Raw genomic sequence first — 24,474 nt, 5'->3', positions numbered from 1 at the left:
TGTGCATTGTCTCACAAAGATTTTAAGGAAGCGTTGTTTATTAGCATTTCTGGTCTAGACCTCAGATGATAAGTTTGTTTTATTTCTGTGAATCTTGTTCAAACCTCGGATTCAGTGATTTGTTTGAGTTGTCATGCAAATTTTTTTATGGAAGTCTATGCGAGGCATTTTATATACATACATATATATATATATGAATTAGGGATGTAAACGATTAATCGAATCCAAAATAAAAGTTTGTGTTTACATTATATATGTGTGTGTGTTGTGTATAATTATTGTGTATATATAAATACACAGACATGCATGTATATATTTAAGAAAAATGTGTTATTTATATATAAAATAGTTATATTTATATATAATATAAAAAATATATATGCAGTATATAAATGCAAATATTTCTCAAATATATACATGCATGTGTGTGTATTTATATATACACAATACACACACATATATTATGTTAGTTAACACAAACTTTTATTTTGGATTTGATTAATCGCGATAAATCGTTTACTGCCCTAATATAAATGTATATATATATATATATATATATATTTGTATTTAGATATGTGTGTGTATAGTAAAAATATAATAAAATAATATTTTATTATTGTTTTATGTATCGCATATTTACAGGTGAAACTCGAAAAATTTGTATATTGTGCAAAAGTTCAGTAATTCAACTTAAAATGTGAAACTAATATATTATATAGACTCATTACATGCAAAGTGAGATATCTCAAGCCTTTATTTGTTATAATTTTGATGATTATAGCTTGGGATTTGGGGATTTTCATAAGCTGTAAGACCTGAGGGTCAAAACATTGTGCTATTAATACATTAATTTGGAGCGGCTATTTTCAGTGTGCGGACTTCTTTTTTAAATTGTATTTTCTTCACAACGGTTGTGTGTTCAGAGAGGAGACACTGCTCGCCCAGCAGCTCCAGGACTCCTCTGGTTCCTGTCAAGGCCAAGATGAGTGCGGGTCAAAGCGAGGTGGATCCCCTTCCCTTCCGGGTTCCTCGGGATTATCCACACTCACGCTTCAGCAAGGCCCCGCTAGCCGTGTATCCGCCCAAGGGAGCGCGAGCCAAGGCCTGGTGGGTAAAACACTGCCCTTCCCTGACAAACACAGGGTTATGGGTTCAACTTAGTGTTCTGGAGTGTGTGCAAAGACTGTAAAAAAAACTCTCACTCTCTTCCATTGGGGAAAACTGAAGTCCTAATGTGGCGCTGACATCTTCTGCGCGGTAGTGAGCCGGATGTAAAGCCGCGATATCAAGGTCCCGCGCTCACTCCCGCAGGAACGGTTCATTTAAAATTGACTCTGTGTTATGGACATGTAGAAATTAAAGTTGAAGCTCCAATCTCCTCCTGAAAATTCAAAAAAAAAAGTTTGTGTGTGTCTCAGAGACTACTTCGTTTAGAGAAGCTGTCAATCACAGCTGTCAATCATGACGTCACATTCACGTTTTTATAGCATCAAATAACTAGGACCAAATTATATTTACTGTATTTTCCGGACTATAAGTCGCTCCGTAGTATAAGTCAAAAAATTTGTCATGAAGAGAAAAAAAACATATATAAGTCGCACTGGACTATAAGTCGCATTTATTTATAAATTTATTTCACAAAATCCAAGACCAAGAACAGACATTTAATCTGGAAAGGCAAGTTATTCAGCTCCACAACAGCACACAGAACAACAGCTGAATAGGTGTCCGGTGTGTTAGCGTAACACATTAACAGTTATTCAGCTACACAATAGCACACAGATCATATACCTGGGAGGCTGAATAGGCTAAACTAACATAAGCCAGCGAGTCCAACAAGTTACCGGTCAGCAAGCTCCCGATCTCATTCCTCAACACTGAATACATTGTTCTTACTCGGTGTCGCTTCTGAACAACTCCGCTAACTAGAGCACCCTCTCGCGGCTGTAGACGGTAATGTCTTCTCTTGGTTCATCTCAGTCAGTATGAATTGGTTTGGATATATAAGTCGCACCTGACTATAAGTCGCAGGACCAGCCAAACTATGAAAAAGGGTACGTCTTATAGTCCGGAAAATACGTACTTCGTTTAGAGAAGCTGTCAATCACAGCTGTCAATCATGACGTCACATTCACGATTTTATAGCATCAATTAACTAACTAAGACCAAACTTATTAAAAAAAACAACGAACACTTAAACTTAAATCAGCGTGATAAAAACTACAGAAAATTACAAAAAACATCTTTGATTTTTTTAAAAGAAAAATGTGACTATAAAGCTCTTTGGTGTGTCGGCATTTTCACAAAGAAAAACAACAACATTAAATAATAACTAATAACATTAGTTTGGCTGTGTTCATTATGTATTGAATATTATGAAGAGAAATATGTCTAATCTGGAGAAGAAAAAAAATATTCTACATATAAATTGGCACAGTTAGTCAAAATTAATGTTTATAATATTTACACAAAAAGTTTGGAGTCGGTAAGATTTTTTTTTCAAAAAGTTTATAGTCTTCTGCTCATCAACGCTGCATTTATTGGTTCAAAAATACAGTAAAATTGTGAAATATTACTATAATTTAAAATAGCTTTTTTCTATGTGAATATATTGTGTATGAATATATGTGAAATGTAATTTATTCCTATGATCAAACCTGAATTTTCAGCATCATTACTCCTAATATGCTAATTTGCAGCTCAGGAAATATTTCTGATTATTATGAGAGTTGAAAACAGTTGTGCTGTTATTATTATATTATATTATATTATATTATATTATTGTGGAAACTGATACATTTTTTTCAGGATTCTTTGATGAATAGAAAGTTGAAAAGAACAGCATTCATTTAAAATATAAAAATTTCGTTTTATTTATTGTCTTTTAATCAATTTAATTGAATGTACCCTCGATGGATTAGAATTAGTATAAATAAATAAACTAATCTTACTGACCCCAAACCTTTAAACGGTTGTGTGTCTATTTTGTCCCAAAGCTTGTGTTCGACTAATACAACTTTTAAACGCACCATCTTGTGTCCTGTAGCGTGTCTTTACCGGTGGTGAGTCTGGAGAAGATGCCGTGTTTCAACAGATCGGAGGCGGCGCTCATCAAAGTCAACTCTTCGTCTCCCACGGCGAGTTCTTCTCTTTCTTTCTCTTCCTCGTCTTCCTCTCCAACGCCCGCTCCTCTCAAGTCCTCCTCGACGTCACCAGCATCTCACAAGAGCCAGGAGAAGTTCCTGAACGGCCGAGGTCCCGGGACTCCTCGCTCCACCACGCCTCCAGCGCTGATTGACAGGCGGCCCAGCCCGTCACGGTCACCCTTGGAGAAACGCCCCGCCCCCTCACCCTCCACGTCTCCATCCCTATTGGACAGGAGACCGGTAGTCCCGCCTTCTCCTCCAGACAAGAAGCTTCAGAACGGAGCCAAAGGCGGGAAGCCTCGGAGAGTGTCGGGTGAGTAGAAACACTTTTTGAGAAGATAATTTAATTTGCTGTGGTTTTTTTTTTGTTTTTTGTTTTTTAGAGAAACTAAGAATTCAACTAGAAAATATAGCTGCAAGCAGCGATTACGGGCCCAAGCCGGTGGCACCGCCACCCTGGTGCCTTTAGTTACACTAAAGGCACCGGGCTGGCGCTGCCACCGGCTTGGGCCCTCCATCGCTGCTTGCAGCTATATTTATATATATATATATATATATATATATATATATATATATATATAAAAAGCCGCCACCCCGTTGTCTTTCGGGTTCCTGTGCACGACGGGCAATAACGTAACCCCGCTTTGACTGTCGAGAAGAAGTCTGCTTTAGAGCTTGCATCAGTGTGAGTTAGAGGATGGATACCCGACCCGAGCCCGACGAGACCCGCCGGTACCCGACGGGCCGGGCCGGGTTCGGACAGATATTTAGAAATGATGTTCGGGTTCGGGTCGGGCTCGGTCACATCAGCGCGATAAGGCATTGAACATTTTAAATTTAAAACAGCTTATTATGTAGGTAGCCGATGTGCCTGATGCTTTCACTTGATGCAAACGTTCGTTTTTGTGATTAAAATACATGTAAAATATTACCATAACATCCGTCTTCCTGTGTGCGGACATTTGTTTATGTAGCCGTGACAACGAAACGCGTGCATAATGTGCGCGCGCCAGGTGTTAAGAGCGCTTGTTGCTCCGCGCGCTGATGCGCTTGTCCTGTTGACATTTCCGATTGCCTTCCTACAGTTGCTTAATAAAAGCGGGCTTTCCACACAAAAAAACGTACAATTGTCATTAGTATGAGAAAAAAATGGGATTTTAACTGTCGGGCTCGGGTCGGGCTCGAACATAAATATCTTTATGCCTGTCGGGCTCGGGTCGGGTTCGGTTACTGCTCTGTCGGACGCGGGCCGGGCTCGGACTGAAAAATTTGGCCCGATCCGCACTCTAGTGTGAGTCTTTCTGCTCCCCTCCAAACACACACAGAAAAGGGGGGGGCTGTCTGTGTGTGTGCCCTCCCTCCCTCCCTCCCCACACACACACACACACACACAGAGAATGGCAGGGGGAACTCTGTCAGAGAGAGACAAAACCACATTCAAACCAAAATATCTGACTTCCTGTTGGTCGGAGTGACTCACAATAGTCACAATAGTCACAATAGTCACATCCATGTGATCGCCCTCTTACAACAAACGCACTGCTGAAGTTTCATCAAGATCAATAAATGTATGAAGACGTTATAACACATTGTGTTTTTCTTTTCTCGCCATAACTTCGTTTCCTCGCCACGGCCAAACCGTTCGAGATATCAAAAATCCGTCCGCAATTTAGCGTCCTCAATGTCTTGACTTCATGCTGACCGAGTTTGGTGGCGATAGGATAATTTTTCTTGGAGGAGTATATCAAATTCCAGGGGCTTGCATTTTCATACAGCCCATAATAGCCGACTTCCTGTTGGACTGGCGTAAAACTTAGAGCACGAAAGTTGTTCGGCCCGATTAAATCTATATGTGTACCGAGTTTATATTATTACATGCAAACGTGTTTGATATATGGACCAAGTTTTTCGGACCACGTTCAAGGGGGCGCTGTTGAGCTCCCCTGCCACGCCCGGGTACCAGCTTCAGCCCAGCCCTGATGGCCGCAGGTTCTGACCTGTGTGCAAAGTTTCAAGAGTTTTCGAGCACGTTAAGGGCCCCAAAAGTGCCCGAGAAGTCCCACACAGCAGAGAAAGGGTTAAAATAAAGCCCCCCCTCCTCTCTCACACACACAGACACTGAGAGAGACTGGCAAAATTCCCATCAAATCACATTCAAACCAAAATATCTGACTTCCTGTTGGTCGGAGCTAATGACTGTCAATTAGAAAGTTGTCCGGCTCGGGGAGATAAATATAAATACAGATTTTTGTTACTGTAGGTAAAACTAATACCCCATTTTTGACTAAAGGTGGCGCTACTGAGCCCCTCCACCGCGCCCGTTTCTGAAACTTCACACATGCCTAGTACCTAATAAATCTGATATGCATGTTGAGTTTCATGCAATTTGAAGCATGTTAAGAGCCTCAAATGCACCCAAAAAGAATATTAAAGTTTGATGCGTTGCCATGGCAACAGTATTTAAGATATCAATAATCCTTTCACAGGTCTACATCTGCCGTGTGTTTACATTATACAGATGAAGTTTGAAGCAAATCGGGTAAAAATAAGAGGGTGATTTCAAAGCATTTTGAAAGTGACACACTTCCTGCTGCCAGTTGGTGGCGCTATAACTTTGACTCACAATAGTCACATCCATGTGATCGGCCTCTTACAACAAACACACTGCTGAAGTTTCATCAAGATCAGTTAATGTATGAGGATGTTATAACACACTTCCTGTTTCCAATATTCGCCATAAATTTGTTTCCTCGCCACGGCCAAACCGTTCGAGATATCAAAAATCCCCTCGCAATTTAGCATCCTCCATGTCTTGACTTCATGCACACCGAGTTTCGTGGTCATCCGATGAATTCTCTAGGACAAGTGTTTCAAATGCCAGAACATGCGTTTCCATACAGCCCATAATAACCAACTTCCTGTTGGACTGGCGTAAAACTTAGAGCACGAAAGTTGTTCGGCCCGATGAGATCTATATGTGTATCGAGTTTCATATTATTACATGCAAGCGTGTTTGAGATATGGACATGTTTTTGAATCCCATTCCAGGGGGCGCTGGCGAGCCCCCCTGCCACGCCCGGGTCCCAGCTTCAGTGGGGCCCTGATGGCCGCAGGTTCTGACATTTGTGCAAAGTTTCAAGAGTTTTTGAGCACGTTAAGGCCCCCAAAAGTGCCCAAAAGGTAGTAAAATAATAATAATAATAATAAAGAAGAATAATAATCCGAAGAAAAACAATAGGGCCTTCGCCCTTTCAGGGCTTGGGCCCTAATAATGTAGGAAACCACTTTTTAACTTCCAACAGGATTTGATTGGAGCAGGAGAGGGTTGTGCTTCGATATTATTGGTTAATATTATTTTCCTCCGCCTGTATGGCCTTCGTGATGTCATCAATAAAGAAAAGTCGTTTTATCTAGTGGAATTGAAAAAAAAAAATTGAGTTACTGTATGTTTATGATGTGTTGTTATTGTACTAACTAAAACTATTACAATATTTTTTGTTTATTCAAATAAAGCTGAAAAAAAAAATATATATATATATATATATATATATATATATATATATATAAAAAAACTTTGTTGAAATGTTGCCTTGGCTAATAACTGAAATAAAAGTACTAAAATTAATTACTGAAATAAAAAATAAAGCTAAATAGAAATAAAAAAAATAATATAAAAAATTACAAAAAAGGCACAACAAAATAATGAAAATTGAAAATGTAATTTTTTTTATAATTTTAACATTTTAATAAAAAAAAAAATACTAGTGTATATAGTCAAAGTTTTTTTTATTTATTTATATTTATATGTTCTTGTTTTAAAATGGCTGAGAGAGAAATAAAAACACAAATCAGAAGGAAATAAATCCCGTCCCCTGTTTTGAAACTGAAGTTCTGTGGTTTGTTTTGTAGAGTTGTTTTGTAGAGAGCTGGAAGCATGAATGTTTAGTCGTAACTCACTGTTAGTCTCCTCGTCCCTCGCCGTATGTTGTTTACTCGGCTCTCGGCTTGATTTATGCTCTCGGCCGGCACATCCTCGGACGCTTGTAATCAGGACTCTGTGTTTGAAACCTCTGAGTTTCTCTGAGATAAAACCTCTGGTGTGAAATGTGTTGTTGGTGAGTCTCTCCGCTGTCTCCTGTCTCCTCAGGCCGCATTTTAAACGAGAAGAAACCTTGGAAATGATCATTGCACACAAGAAATACACAAGATATTCAACCAACCCTCAAAATTGATTCCAATGCATTTTGACATTAGCATGTTGAGAAACTAAATACTCAATAATCTAATACGTACAAAAAAAAAACATTACACACACACACACACACACACACACACACACACAAACATACACACACACACACACACACACACACACAGTAACATAGACACAAACGTACACACACACACAAACTTAGACACAAACGTACACAAACAAACAAACGTACACACAAACAAATGTACACGCACACACAAACGTACACACACACACACACACACACACATAAACATAGACACAAACGTGTACACACACAAACAAATAAATGTACACACACAAACACACACACAAACATACACACACACAAACATAGACAGAAACGTACACAAACAAACAAACGTACACACAAACAAATGTACACCCACACACAAACGTACATACACACACACACACACAGAAAAATAGACACAAACGTACACACACACACAAACTTAGACACAAACGTACACACTCACACAAACAAACAAATGTACACACACACACAAACAGAAACATAGACACAAACGTACACACACACACACACACACACAAACCGTACAACACACACAAACAAACAAATGTACGCACAAACAAATGTACACACACACACACATATATATATAAAATAAATGTTACCACTGAGGTTCTAAATATTTGTTTTAAGAAGTAAAACAGACTAAATATTTAAATTAATCAAGGCATGTTTTCCACAATTTATGAACACGTATTGAATCATTTGATATTGAGATATTATTTGATATGTACCAACATAACACACCAATACATATCAATAATATAAATGATTAAATAACATAATAAAATTTATAAAAATATTTATATTTCAAGTTTATATATATATATATATACACACACACTTGTGTATACACATACATACAAAGATACAAATAAATAGCGCATAATATATTAATGCAATATAATTCATCAAATAAATGATATTTAGCTGAAAATAACAACTGTTTTGTTGCACAGGGCGAGTGTTTGATCCTAATAAACACTGTGGGGTTTTAGACCCAGAGACGAAGCGGCCCTGCACTCGCTCGTTAACCTGTAAGGTTGGTACCATTACCCATAATCACATCTGTTGATTTAAACGTCCGCCTGGTTGGTGTTCATAACGTGTGTTTGATCGTGTGTGTGTGTTCTAGACTCACTCCTTGACCCACCGGCGAGCCGTCCCAGGACGGAGGAAAGACTTCGACTTCCTTCTAGCGGAGCATAAGGGACGGGCGAAGGAGAAGGAGGCGGGGCAAAAAAAGGAAGTTCAAGCAGGCAGCCAATCAGTGCAGGGCACACAGTCACATGACACAGCACCCAGCCAATCCGCAAGCTGTCCCAATGGCAAGACCACTCCCACTCTCAAACTGAGGCTGGCCAATTCACACTTGCACAGGTACGTTCTGCCGACTACATTGATTGTGAAATTAGTCTACTTCCCTACTAATGCGCTCACTCAATCATTTGAACCATGGTTGCCAGTTCGGTTCAGAATATTTTCTTTAAGGCGAGACACTACAGGTGAATAGGGTACAATTTTTAAATAATAGATATCACCATGAAACTTCCTCAGTTGATTACTTACACAAGTTCATAAAAAAAATGTATTACAAGTTTTTGAAATTTGTATGTTTATTTAGGCATTATCTCATTTAATATGCGCAATTTTGCATATATTTTCGGTAGATAGATCTGAACATATGATAAAGCCAGGTGCAAAATATTGTTTTCATTTTTTTTACACACAAGATGAAAAAAGATGTTCAGAGGGATTTCAGGATATATCCTTTCATTACCTAGGAAATCAAAATATACTGTCCATAGCCTTAAAAAATCAATTGATTAAAATGTCACATAAATCAGGCCAGGAATGATTTATTAACAAATCCCTCTGAATATATCTTCAGAATACTGCTAAGTGTGTAACTGGAAAGTTTGGTGTACATCGGTGCTACATAGGATGAGATGTTTATACTGAAGAATGACAAAAAACTAATTTTGAGAAAAAGCCATTTAAAGATTTGTAATGTAAAAATTCATACTTTTTTTAGTGGAAAATATTTACAGATACAATATCTCATCAAATCATTAGCAACAACAATACAAACCACCTAAATCACATCAAAACGTATAAACACAGCATTTATGGCCTTCAACTGAACAGAAAAACAAAAAAAGTGAATCGTGAATATTCAGTATAATGCTTAGCCCTAGTCTAACAGATGTTTTTATTATTTTTATTTCTTATGCATCTCTTTTGATTATTGTATGAATTTTGAAAGGACCTATTATGCCTTTTTTTTTTTGTCTTGATGTTTTTTTAAGGCTCTACTAGAGCATGTTTTCAGGCTTGAATGTTGATTATTCTCCTCATATTCTCCATTGTTGCGGCTCCTCTCTTCCCAGTCTGTCAGTAACGCTCTGTTTACTTCCTGTCTCTATGAAGCCCCGCCTTCTGAAAAGCACACTGTGCTCTGATTGGTCGGCTGGATCAGTGTGTTGTGATTGGTCAAGCATTTCAAGTGTGTTTGGGAAATGTCCCGCCCCTTACCATAACCGCCAGTTTAACACACTACTAACTAACTCAACCAGGCCCCGCCCCTTTATTCTGCATATTAATTATTTAAAGCTGCAGTCCGTCGTTTTTCCTCTTTGTCGCCATCTCTGTTAGAAATCTGCAATTGCAGTTATTCGCGGAATTATTAACTGTGCGTGGGTAGTAAATCGGCATGAAACAGCGCGGATGAACACAATGTATTGAGGCTGCCGCGTCGCTGTGGATACTGTAGCCTACTGTCATCAGCAATCTCAGAGTATACTTTTTGAAAGTGTCAACATTAGAATTTTCATCGGAAAATGTCATCTGAGCAAGTAAGTAACATTCACGTTTGTTCTGACCAAATTCGGGGGGTGGGGGAAGCATTGCAGTAGGCTATGCTGATTAAATCTAACGATTGCTTATACTATCACATCAAAACACATTCTGTAGCCACTCTGAAGTCTGAAGTCTTGGGTTTTACAACTGGTGAATCTCCAGTTGTCACTGGTGATTGTCGCTTTAAACTTTCGGGATCCGCCATACCAAGTGCTAAATTAAATCTCCACCATCATCCACACACGCTATATAGCCGACTAGCCGGGGACTCCTTCTCTATGTGTACAGAAGTGACGTAATGACGCAAAGACATGCTCGAAATTCCCGCGGAAATCCACCAGTACCACTGGAATTAAAATCATTATTACAAGCTTACCGTTTTGAATCGAGGTAAGGCAAGCAGATAGTTTTGAACACTGGCTGGTTACTTTTTTTTCCAAAAATGTCTTTTTTGATATTTTTAAACCCAAAAAAGTGCCGGACTGCAGCTTTAAATGAGGAATATTGTGACATGTTCGTTCCCGGAAGAAACTCGAGTCTACAATGGAGGCGTTTCAGGATATAGAGAATAACTCCCTGTCAGCAACATTACACACTAAAGAGAGTTAAACACTTTGAATGACTGTTGAATAAGCTCGGCTTGCCCAGAAGGTTTCTCAGACGCTCACGTGTTCCTCTGCAGAGTGTGTGGTGTCGTGCTCAGCTCTGCTCCTGAACTCGCGCTCGACTGGCAGAGGATCAGCGGAGACTCGCGTGTGTCCAGCGATGAAGGAGAAGCTGATCTTCCTGAAGAGACAGAGAAGCTGATGTGCCATTACTCTCCACAACACCCACAAGCCCTGAGCGTGAGCAGAACACAACCATTCATCATTGCACTGCTGTTTGTCTGTTGTGTTTCGGGACCCTTTATATTGCTGTATAAGCTTTAAAGGAGAACTTACATGCAAACCGAAGCATTGAGAACTGTGTAAGTGTCCAGACAGTTTAATAAGAAGATATTTTATCTTCTTCACGTATATAAGCAGAATCCATCTTTGAAAAACAGACTCTATCAGTCGAACTACGAACCACCGATCCAAATGCGCTGGACCATATGAGATTCTACACAGTTCAGCGCATTTGGATCGGCGGTTCGTAGTTCGACTGATAGAGTCTGTTTTTCAAAGATGGCTTCTGCTTGTATTCGTGAAGTTGACTGTATGTATAAAATATCTTCTTATTAAACTGTCTGGACACTGTCAAAGTTCTCAATGCTTCGGTTTGCATGTAGGGACCCTCATTATGCTACCGTGTTAGTGTGGGGCTATTTTGAGCCTTGTTAGTGGTATTAACAAGCGATTTTTATTTGTCATTACTCTATGCCCCATATACTAGCGTTATACTAGCGTTATAGGCTAAACTGTTTTTAGAGGTAAAACTATTTACATTCGATAATCATGAAAACAAATCTCAGATAACGATTGACTAGGTAACAATGTGTAATTAGACCAAAGGTTCATTTTGCACCGGAGTTCTCCTTTAAAGGGATAGTTCACCCAACAGTGAAAATTGGCTAGGGATGGGCGATATGGCCTAAAATCCATATTGCAATATCCATTGCAGCCTCTTGCGATAATGATATATATCACGATATATAAATTATAATAAAACCATTTCAGAACAGGTTACACAGACCCTAAGGAAAGCGAAACAACTGCTAAATATATATATATTTTTAAGAAAGAAAGAAACGGTGTATGTAGTTTTGAGAACATTTATTGTACAAAACTGTAATTATACAACATAATATTGCAGATAAATACAATTTAAGTACACTAGACTTTAAGTAGCCCTAATGTTTATATTATGGCTAGCAGCTTATAAAAAACCCAAATTCAAAATTAGAATATTGTGAAAAGGTTTTCATAAGCGGCCATAATCATCAAAATTATAACAAATAAAGGCTTGTAATATCTCACTTTGCATGTAATAAATCTATATATTAGTTTCACCTTTTACTTTTGCATGATATTGGCATTTTTCAGGTTTCCCCTGTATACGTCAACTAAAGAAAATGCTTCAATTATAAACGTTTATTTACAGTAGTGCCATAGACAGTAACAAGTGCAGAACAGTGCAGAAGGCTCTCCAAATCAAATGTAGTTTTAGTTTGGCTATTTTTTTAAAGGACACAAAAGATGCAAAGAGCAGAAAAACTGATGTCTTCTCGGTTAAAAAGCAACACAACAACGAATCTTAAAACCGGGCACACACAGAGATGTTGTGTTTACACCACTACATGTTTCGTTTTGAGGTGGTAGAACAGATTAGTCGTGTGTTACCGAACTGTTGCACCACACACTCTGTATAGTTTGCTGCTGCTCGTCGGACGGCTTAAATCTGAACCAAGTCCAAATAATGGATTTTGCACTGATCTTTTTCACCAGCGCCTCCGTTTCGCTGTCGGCCATGTTTACTCAAGATGACGACGAATATGATGCGGTTCAGCTCGCGGCTCTAAATTTCGCGGGTAGATTGCGTCATCAACATGCATATCGCGATCTCTATCGTAGGCCAATTTTATATTGTTTATATCGCATATCGTTTATATCGCCCATTACTAAAATAAGCCCATGATTTACTCACCCTCAAGTCATCCTAGGTGTATATGAACCCTTCTTTCAGAAGAATACAAGTTATATGTATATACACCTACGATGACTTGAGGGTGAGTAAATCATGGGCTTATTTCCATATTTGGGTGAACTATCCCTTTAAGTAATATAATCTGAGAAACGTCTTCTCTGTGTGTGCTGGTGTGTGTTAGTGTTGTGCGTTCAGCAGTCGGATGATGGGACGAGGTCACTACGTGTTCGACAGACGGTGGGATCGGGTCAGGCTGGCGCTTCACTGCATGGTGGAAAAACACGTCAACTCTCTCATGTGGAGGCGAGTTACACGCTTCTCTTCTATTGTGGACACATCGGGGAGATTTATGGGTGGATCCACTTGTGTTTCCATCACTGGGAATTTGGGAACAAAATATTTCAAATATTAGGGTGGCATTTCACCCCAAAAACAAAAAACAAAAAAAACACACGTGTGTTAGGAAAATAAAGACATTTTAGACCATTTTGAATGTTTGCATATGCACATTATATTGGTTTTTAATTATTCAGTTTTAATTATTTTGATATAAATAATAAAATAAAGATTTATATTTAAGTGCCGTAAAAATAACACTCATCATTTTCTTTATGCGATACATTTCTTTCATCCCAAAAAACTATAGAAAAATTATTTTACATTAAGAAAATAATACTTTTATTTATTTATAAATAAATAGACATTATAAAACAAGTGGTTAAACATACATTTTTATTAATAATAATGTATAATATTTTTTAAGATTATTAAACTGAAGAATCTCATAAATATAATTGTTATTAATAAAAGTAAATAACTATTAGTAAAACTTGTCATGGCAGCCAAGCACATTTACAGATGTGTTTATTTATTTAATAATTTTAAATATTTATACAGTAATATCTGACAATTTAATGTTTATTAATAATAATAATAATATAACCTATATATAATAATATAGCCTAAAATATATAATATTTAATAAAGCTATAAAAATATAACTTGATGAAATTAATATTGCAATGCATCCTAATAATAGATTTAATATTCTGGTAACAATAATGTTTCATAAGTTAACTACTTTAGTTAATATCAATTAAGAATGAACAATACTACAGCATTTATTAATTTAAATTAATGTTCATTTGAACATTTACTAATGCATTATTAAAATCAAAAGTTGTGTTTGTTAACATTAGTTAATAGTTAATTAGTTAATGAACAAACAATACACAGCTGTATATTATTAATAACAAAGATGAATAAATCCCGTAAAACATGTTTTGTTCCTTGTTAGTTCATATATTATCTAATGATAACTAATGAAACCTTTTTGTGAAGTGTTAGCAATTTTCTTTATGCAAAATATATTGATTTGGGGGTGAAATATGACCCAGATGTTTGAGGTTTGTCTCAGAAGCTTTAACTTTGGGCAGAAACAAATGAAATGTCAAGCTGTGCAATCGCACACAGTGCTTTCCTTGCACATTATTATTTAGGTTAACGTGCCACATAGCTTCCTACCACAGACTGTGATGTCATATCCTGTTTGCCACAGGAAAGTCCCCCTAGTGGAGGAGAGCATGTCAAGCTCGTGTGAAGTTTCTCCCCTGGGCTCAGCGCTTCTCCCGGCTCCGGTGGACAGCGTCTCGATGCTCTCGTACTCCTCCTCTCTCTCTCATAACGGCGCTCCCGACCCCGGACCCCATCCCGGACCCCGACTGCAGAGGAGTAAACCGGCCAGGACACCCAAAGCCTCAGGGGACGGACCGGGACCCAAAAGACGGAAAGCGCCTCCCGCTTCTGAATCCGCGGCTTACAGGAAAAGCGGGAACAGCGGGAACGGCTGCCATCTCCCACCGCACATCAGTAACGGGTAACGAGACTGACCTCACGATACCACATGTGACCTGATCCAGCAAAATGAGTCACAGTGACCCACATTTCAAAATTGAGATTAAGAGGAGACCATAAGCTTTCAAATGATATCATATTCAAAGTCATACCTTGAATGGTTGTAAAGATATACACATTTGAATTATGGTCTTCTGCCCTATTTTTCCAATTGAAAACCTGAAAAAATCCGTTTTTTGTTGATATCTTTCAAAATCCATTGCATTTAAAGGGATAAACTGTTTATTTTACAGCTTAATTTGACTAAAGACATTCATATATAACACTAAATTTCTCAAATTAAATAATATTTAATATTTCTGAGGAGATCTTGAGCTTGTTTACACAGAGCGCTGTGAGTCTGACAGGAGGATGGCTGGACCAATCGCGTGCCGGTCAGCCGGAACAGGGCTTCCCATTGACAAATGATCAGCGTTTGTGTATTTCTAAGCGTTTTGATTGGTTCTATACAACGTGTAACACCATATTTGGAGAGCAGAGATAGTGAGGTTTCAGGGGATATTTCCCGGGACATGAGTTGAGAAAAACAATGTTAATTTCTAGCGAATTTAGTATAACTTTGTAAACTTTAATAGTCATTTAAATACTTTTACTCAATTATTTGGACTACGAAACTTTGGGAGATTATTTTTGAATGTGTCTTCTTTGAAATTAGCACACACAAAAAAAAATCTTTCTTTTTTTTTTCACATAATCGGCCCATATCTTAAAATGTAACATTACGACTTCCGACTCATTTCGCCAGAGCGGGTCACATATTATTGCGATACTCCAAGAAATATGATAAAAGGTTAACAAAAAAAATGCACTGTTGATTAAATAGCTAAATTTGATATTACATTGTGTGTGTAAATGAATAGGTTTGGACTCGGTGCTGGAAACCCAAAGCACAGGACAATAGAGACATCAGAATAACAATATTCATGATTCTGAAGCTGAAAATACTGAATTATTTTAGACGAATATGCTTTCTCTCGGTCACTGAGATATATTTAAAATAATGTAGCACTTTTTACAGGTAACATCAGACATTTGGAATTATCAGGAGGACACAAATATCCCAAATACATTATATTCAACATTATATATGTAAGGAATAATTGACGACAGGCCGTTGAATTATTAGAAAAATAATGCGGTCACGACACGAAGCGGAGTTACTCCTCGGGTGTGCATTATTTTTCTAATAATTCAACGGCCTGGAGTCAATTATTCCGCTTATACTACAGTTACCACACCTCGAAACATTGTTCAGATGATGTATTTCAAGACGTTTGTAAAGTTTTTGTCATTAAAACGCTCTTGTATGTAGGACTAATTCCTTGCGCATCTAAACCCATGCTCCGTTGCTAATTCCAGAACGTCATTGTAGAGTTAGTAACGGAGGTTTGAGCCGCTGATAGCAGAGTAATGCTGGACACACTTAACCACTAAACATTCTCTGACTGTGAACGCAGCAGGTTTTAAACACCGCTGTGAACACACACTGAACGCGCATGATCAGACATAAGTATCAAATTACATTCATAACCGGCCTTACAGTAAGTGTGTCCCCGGCAGTTATGAGAGAGAGAGAAGCATGTGCGTCAATATTATTATTTAATTTTTATTAAATATTTTTTAATTAATATTGAATTCAATTCGTTTTAATTAATTCGTTCATTCTTTTTTTCTATTAGTGACAGTAGACTAGCCTAATAAATGAAACACAAAGCCCTTTTAACAAGTATAGGCCTATCAATAATTACAAAAACCCGTGCAACATGACTATCAATTTATTTAAATATTCAGTTTAATTTTCTATTATTATATATAGGACTATATACTTCATTTATTAAAATTAAACTGCATGTTTCCATTGATTGTGAAGTTAGACATTGGAAATTGCAGATCAAGCGCATGGGGCTGCAGTTTTTCTTGTTATGAATTGTATCCTATTTTCCGTTATTACGTTAACTACGCGCAGTGATATGGAGCTGTAATGCGGTCAAGACCTGCCGGAACTACTTTAGCCGTGCGGTTCCCTGAAAATAATTGCACACCGTAGAACGTTTGTCAACCAATCAGATTCAAGCATTCAACGGCCCTGTAGTATATAGCAGTTTAATGTCGTACTGACACTAAAACTCTGAAAACTAGAATTTTTTCTCACACAGTAAATTACATTTTGGGTGAACTCTCCACGATACATGTTACATTTTTGTGTTGCGATATATTGTGACCTGATTTACTGTATTGTTCCACCCGTAGTAACGGGCCGGCCGCCCTCAGCGTGCGGGTCAAGCCCCGGTTCGGCAGTGTGGATCTGTCCCTCCCGCAGGCGCTCACCGGGGATCACGCGTCCCACAACACGCTGTCCTACACCTCGTCTGATGGGAAGAAGAGGAAGAGCGCCGCATCGAGCGTCAAACCCAGTAAAAGCACCAAATCCACAGCACTGGACGGGATATTCAGGAAGAGCAGCTCCGCTCTGCTGTCGTCAGTCGAAGCGGCCCACAGCGTCCTCCCCACACTGGTAAAACTGACTCACAATGTCCAAATACAGAAATGCATCCTTAAAGGAACACTCCAAAAAAATGACCAAAGAGTTTCGATATTTTTCCTATTTAAAACTTCTTCTCTTCTGTAGTTACATCGTGTACTAAGACCGACAGAAAATGAAAGTGTGATTTTCTAGGAACTGTAATAATCCTGCGTAATAATCAAGGAACTGTCGTACCAGCAGCGCAATGATATTACAAACTTAGTTGGAAGTTTCCTAGCTGGGGACTATTTTCAGGCGCTGCGTAATATCATTGCGTTCATTTAAGTGGCTTTAAATGTTCTACTTTTAACAGGCAAATTCCGAACACATCCACCTACGCAATCTTGATCATATTCAGAATTAAGAAATCATTATAATGCAGTCAAAAATTACATAAATAATTACTTTACCTTCCAAGTCTTTCGTTCATTTGTCACGTGACAGACGCAATAAACGGATTGTGTGTGTAAATGAATAGGTTTGGACTCGGTGCTGGAAACCCAATACACCGGACAATAGAAAAACCAGAATAACAATATTCATGATTCTGAAGCTGAAATTACTGAATTATTTTAGACGAATATGCTTTCTCTCGGTCACTGAGATATATTTAAAATAATGTAGCACTTTTTACAGGTAACATCAGACATTTGCCATTATCAGGACACACAAATATCCCCCCATTGCATTATTATACATGTGAAACTCGAAAAATTAATTTATTACAGCTAAAACTAATATATTATATAGACTCATTACATGCAAAGTGAGATATTTCAAGCTTTATTTGTTATAATTTTAATTTGTTTAACTATTAAGTTGAATTGCTGAAATAAATGCACGATATTCAAAACGTTCGAGTTTCACCTGTACGTTATATTCAACATAATAATAGTAGTTTAATGTAGTACTGACACTAAAACTCTGTACACTTGAATTTTTTCTCACACAGAAATGTGCATTTTTGGTGAACTATACGCAATATATTAAAGCAATATCCCCTTGTAGCCGTGTTTTACAGTGGATGTAGAACAGCTAAGGGGCGTTGTTAGCTATGACGCGGATGGAGTGCCTAAAACCCCCTCCGCTGATCTAAATCCTCTGTAAAACACGGCTTCAAGGGGCTATTGCTTTTATAAAACGGTTACTTCTTAAAAATATAAATTTTATTCATAAAATAAACACCAGCAACAACAAATATAACGTTATAACACATTTATTCCTCCGCCAACCAATGTCACAGGCATAGATATACATAATAAAGGCTAGATGTCTTACGGCGGAGTCTCTAACGTCATCACTGGCGGCCATCTTGTCACAGGCAAGCTTTCTGTAAGGTGAGTGATCTGCACGAAACAAAAATCCTCTTATCTCGCTGAAATCTTGACGGATTTTCTTACAAACGTTATTAACGTGGCTATAATTCTGGATGCTTGAACATGTTGAAATATATCATATTATAATTATTCATAAGTACGCAGTGTCATAACTACATCTCTGATGTTTATAACAAACCAACCCGTTTGAAAATCGGTAGAAAATTTAGCAAGTTATGGTTATTTAAAAAGTACACGCACCATTAAAACACAATGTTACGAGTGAGCGAGCTGACTGTGACAAGATGGCCGCCAGGTGCGGACGTCGACCTCCATTGGCCAGCAGCGCGGACGAGACTAGCCTTTATTATGTATATCTATGGTCACAATATTGTTGTGTGATTCTGAACGGCTTCGAACGCGGCTCAACCAATCAGAATCAAGGACGGGAACTATCCGTTTATAAATTGTCACTATCCACGATACATGTTGCATTTTTGTATTGCGATATATTGTGACACCCAACTGACCAGCAGCCTCTTTTGCAGCCCAAGGTCCCTCACTGACGCTGGAGCGATCTCCCGTGGTTCCCGAGGGCGTCTGTCCTGCCTTTATCCCAGCGCTGCCTCTGATCGCTCCACGGTTGAGTCTCCCTCACAGGGCTTTTCCACTCGCACCCATTAGGAATAAACCCGTCATTGGAGACTTTCTGGAAGATAAAGTCAATCTCTCGTTTCTTTTGAATATTCACGAACTTTAGATTCAGATTCTTTAGATTTCACCAGTTTCAGACATTCAGCGATACACATTTTTATTTTGGTTTTCATGTGGATTGAGGGAAACCCCTTCAGACTCAACCGTGTCAATCTAAAGTGCACTTAATTTCATGCCTGAACTACACAAAAGGAGGGAAAAACTACCAAGGGAATATTTTACAAACGCTTTTTTTTTTTTTTTTTTTTGGCAAGTTGTATTTTTCTAAATTGGATGAATTTAGTTTTTTTTTGAGAATTGTTTTTTGTTTTGTTTTTTTGACACACGTGTTTTGTGGATTTAAAAAAGTCAGGAGTCGTACTCATGTTGCAAAGCAACTTTAACCAGTAATGAATTTTGTATAATAATTTATCATCTTTATTAATTTTCTAACTGACCTGATTAGTGCTTCACGCGTTGAGCTGAAGTATATTTGTATGCCATTTTTAAAGTTTTAAGTATTATTGAGACCCTATTGTTGGAAATGTATGTACATATCTTTTATTATATATATATTTTTTGTGTATTTATTGTTAGTATCTCTCAGAGGTTCAAGGATTTAGTGGTTTCGATCTTCCTCAGTCAGATGTATCTTCATAGACCTAAAAAAAACGAAAGGGCCGAACGTTTCTTCGCTCGTCCCATTTAATAATCCCTCTCGGATTATGTTTTAAAGGAATACTAACTGAAATAATGATGTACCCACAGTTTTCTAGAGGAAAGGTACACTGCAGTGAGCCAGTTTTGGCAGTCGGCCGAGGTCTGTTGCCAATTTTATTTTTTAAAGATGTCATGAGGTCAATATGTGTACCTTTTAGTGTTTAACTTCCTGAAATGAAGACCTTCTCAAAGAGACCTTCTCAAGTTTTTACATTATTTAGCAATACATTGATCAAAAAGTGATCTATTTATCACAGAATCAAGGTTTCCACAAATATTTTAAGCTGTTTTCAACACTGATATAATATTCATAAATGCTTCTTGAGCAGCAAATCATCATATTATACTGATTTCTGAAGGATCATATGACACTGAAGACTGGAGTAATGATACTAAAAAATTCAGCTTTGATCACAGGAATAAATTATATTTTACAATATATTCACATAGCTATTTTAAATTATAATATTATTTCACAATATTTACTGTATTTTTTTAATCAAATAAATGCAGCCCGAAGAGCAAAATATTAAAACAATTTTTTTTTTTTAATTAGTAGTGTACATTGACCTTGTCTCACGCATTAAAATAAATGTTACGCCACATTATGACCGATTTTTTTTTTTACAAAAGGAAGTATGGTTGAATCTCACTGAATATGAATATATTTCATGCTGACGTCAGAGGTGGACGTGTGTAATTTCTGCGCCGCTAACCTCACCAAACAGAAAATTATGATTATTTCCAAACGGGTTTCCCCAAAAGCTTTTTGTCATAATTTACAATTTGAGCTTCATCTCTGAGAAGGTCTTCATCGCTAGCATAAGAATATTAATATTCAAAGAGTAAAGATCCTTTTTTTGTGCACTTTTCTTCAAGATTTGAGTACTCTTTTATTTATGAAAGTATTGATATATGAATCATGTATAGTTGTTTCGACTGTGCAAAGACGATACGCTCTGTGAAAGCCAGCTTCTTGTTTGCTGTGACCCCCCCCCACACACACACACACACACACACGTGTGATTTTTACCGTGTTGCCTTGATGCCGATGCGAGCCGGAGCTGGAAAGCGAGCCGGATCCCCAGTTCTGCTTCCATGTGGAGTTTCTCGACGGCCCGGGATGAGAGGATGCTCGTTACATGTTTTGCCTTTTCCCATTGCACATCAATCATCAGAGATTATTGTATAGAATTATTGACACAATAATATATATTTTTCAGAAAAGCCAGTTAAGTAATGTTTATGATCTGAACCCCCTTTTCTCTTCTTGATCTTATGGCTCTTTGTTTTGGTCCAAAAGTGCCACAAAAAACTGTGTACTTCAGTTCATCAATAATGTTGACCTGTAACTGTATGAAGTATTATTATTATTATACACACGTCCCTCTTGTAGAAATTAATGAATGTTACCATGGCATAGCAGTGCAATTTTTATTTATATATATTTCTTTTATATTTACTTTTTTTTTTTTTTTTTGCATTTAAAAAAAAACAATCTTTGTTTTTTGTTTTCATCTTATTTTCATTCACTCGGCTGATTTTACAATGAATTGAGTGATTGAGTGAGATTACAATGGAAGCTTGTTTCTGCCACGGAATAAAACTATTTTTATCTCGCAATTCTGACTTTATATCTCGCAATTCTGACTTTATATCTCGCAATACTGACTTTAACTCGCAATCCTGAATTTTTAACTCGCAATCCTGACTTTATATCTCGCAATTCTGACTTTATATCTCGCAATACTGACTTTAACTCGCAATCCTGAATTTTTTACTCGCAATCCTGACTTTATATCTCGCAATTCTGACTTTATATCTCGCAATTCTGACTTTAACTCGCAATCCTGAATTTTTAACTCGCAATCCTGACTTTATATCTCGCAATACTGACTTTATATCTCGCAATACTGACTTTATATCACGCAATTCTGACTTTAACTCGCAATCCTGAATGTTTAACTCGCAATTCTGACTTTATAACTCGCAATTCTGACTGTACAACTCGCAATTTTGACTTTATAACTCGCAATTCTGACTTTATAACTCGCAATTCTGACTTTATAACTCGCAATTCTGACTTTATACCTCGCAATCCTGACTTTAACTCGCAATTCCGTCTTTATAACTTGCAATTCTGACTTTATATCACGCAATTCTGACTTTAACTCGCAATCCTGAATGTTTAACTCGCAATTCTGACTTTATAACTCGCAATTCTGACTTTAACTCGCAATCCTGAATGTTTAACTCGCAATTCTGACTTTATAACTCGCAATTCTGACTGTACAACTCGCAATTTTGACTTTATAACTCGCAATTCTGACTTTATATCTTGCAATTGTGACTTTATAACTCGCAATTCTGACTTTATAACTCGCAATTCTGACTTTAACTCGCAATCCTGACTTTATAACTCGCAATTCTGACTTTATAACTCGCAATTCTGACTTTAACTCGCAATCCTGACTTTATAACTCGCAATTCTGACTTTAACTCGCAATCCTGACTTTATAACTCGCAATTCTGACTTTAACTCGCAATCCTGACTTTATAACTCGCAATTCTGACTTTAACTCGCAATCCTGACTTTATAACTCGCAATTCTGACTTTATAACTTGCAATTCTGACTTTATAACTCGCAATTCTGACTTTATAACTTGCAATTCTGACTTTATATCTCGCAATCCTGAATATATAACTCGCAATCCTGACTTTAAATCTCGCAATTCTGACTTTATATCTCGCAATTCTGACTTTATAACTTGCAATCCTGACTTTATAACTCGCAATTCTGACTTTATAACTTGCAATTCTGACTTTATAATTTGCAATTCTGCATTTTTAACTCGCAATCCTGACTTAATATCTCGCAATTCTGACTTTATAACTCGCAATTCTGACTTTATATCTCGCAATTCGGACTTTATAACTCGCATTTCTGACTTTATAACTCGCAATCCTGAATTTATAACTCGCAATCCTGACTTTAACTCGCAATTCCGACTTTATATCTTGCAAATGACTTTAACTCACAATTGTGAGTAGCCTATGTCACGCAATTCTGAAGAAAAGTCAGAATTGCGAGATGTAAACTCGAAACAGCGTGGAAAAAAGTAGCTTTATTTTTTATTCTGTGGTGGAAACAAGCGTCCATAGATTATAACTGTCAGATGGTTTAATTATAATTATTGTATTTTAAGCTACATTCTCGGTTACACATTGATCACAAAAAAAACGCGCAATTAGTTTTTTTCTGTGAAAGAGAAAGCTTGCTTCCATGTAAAGGAAAATGCCTGAAGCAATATGAATTCTGTAATGTTCTCCATACAGTCAGTCTGATCGGTCAGTTCGTCTACTGATGGTGTTGCATGTGTGTGTGCAGTCTACTACTTTGCCATTATTAGTGAATGTCATTGCTAAATAGGTGGTTTGTCATAACACTGCACAATCATCCCTGTTCTCGAGGATATCTCCACCCTTTACTCTTGCCGGATGCGTATGTTCATAGATGTTTTATAGCGACACCTTCAGTGTGACCCAGCCGTAACAATTGTAAAGATTTCTAAGGCCTTATTTTTATACCTGGACTCATCAGAGGCATTTCTCTCATTCCTGTGTCCTTTATACAGTGTGTGTCCTGTTGGCCCATGTGTTCTCAATGATATAGATGTGTATTTTTGGGTTTGATGATATTTTGCATTGCAGTTGTTACAGAAATACAGTTTTCTTACCTGCTCGACTGCGTTCTTGATTTGTATTCAAGTGTCTGTGCTGAGAGTTTATTTATTTAGTGTTTATTACAGAAGAATCACTGTCTTCAAGAACATAGGGGCTTAAAGCCATGTTATCCATCTATCCATCTATCTATCTATCTCAATCCATCAATCATTCTATTTATCTGTCTATCATTCTATCTATGGTTCAATCTGTCATTCAATTTATTTATCTACCCATTCATCATCCGTCTGTCATTTAATCAATCAATATCTATAATCTATCTATGATGAACAGTTTTGCAGCTGCTTTTGACGCGCACGAGCTCATATAAACAAGTTTTGCGCGCGAATCTCGGGTGGTATCCTAGCAACGCAACTACCCAGCACCTGAGACAAATCAGAAGTTTCGATTAATCTAAATATCGATCTTTATTTGATCTATTATCTCTAATAAATAATAATAATATAGTTACATTAATAGTATATTCTTATTATATCGCTATGTAATTTACATAGTATCGATATAATAAGAATATTATTTGTAGTTCTTTCTAGACTAAATGTGAACATGTATTTATTTACTCATCTCACTTGCACAAAAACACATTCAGTATTCCTCAAAATGAATAAAAACAGTAAAACGCAAACTGAATATTACGCAAATCTGC

General features: G+C 37.3%; 1 protein-coding gene across 2 annotated transcripts in view; it reads left to right on the top strand.

Moving 5' to 3' along the window:
- The window catches only part of atxn7l1 (ataxin 7-like 1), a 27,003-nt gene extending 7,644 nt beyond the window's left edge, over nt 1-19,359 (top strand). For both annotated transcript variants that reach the window (XM_079622086.1, XM_079622085.1), the window contains exons 5-13: nt 924-1,107; nt 3,047-3,459; nt 8,392-8,474; nt 8,568-8,812; nt 10,974-11,136; nt 13,098-13,219; nt 14,475-14,792; nt 17,081-17,345; nt 19,219-19,359. In XM_079622086.1, coding sequence (XP_079478212.1) covers nt 924-1,107; nt 3,047-3,459; nt 8,392-8,474; nt 8,568-8,812; nt 10,974-11,136; nt 13,098-13,219; nt 14,475-14,792; nt 17,081-17,345; nt 19,219-19,236 — 1,811 coding nt within the window. In that variant the 3' untranslated portion in view covers nt 19,237-19,359. The remainder of the gene's footprint in view (nt 1-923; nt 1,108-3,046; nt 3,460-8,391; nt 8,475-8,567; nt 8,813-10,973; nt 11,137-13,097; nt 13,220-14,474; nt 14,793-17,080; nt 17,346-19,218) is intronic.
- Nucleotides 19,360-24,474: the final 5,115 nt, after the last annotated feature.

This window comes from Phoxinus phoxinus, assembly GCF_949152265.1.
Source record: "Phoxinus phoxinus genome assembly, chromosome: 9".
Classification (NCBI taxonomy): domain Eukaryota; kingdom Metazoa; phylum Chordata; class Actinopteri; order Cypriniformes; family Leuciscidae; genus Phoxinus; species Phoxinus phoxinus.
This window is presented reverse-complemented; position numbering and strand designations above follow the sequence as displayed.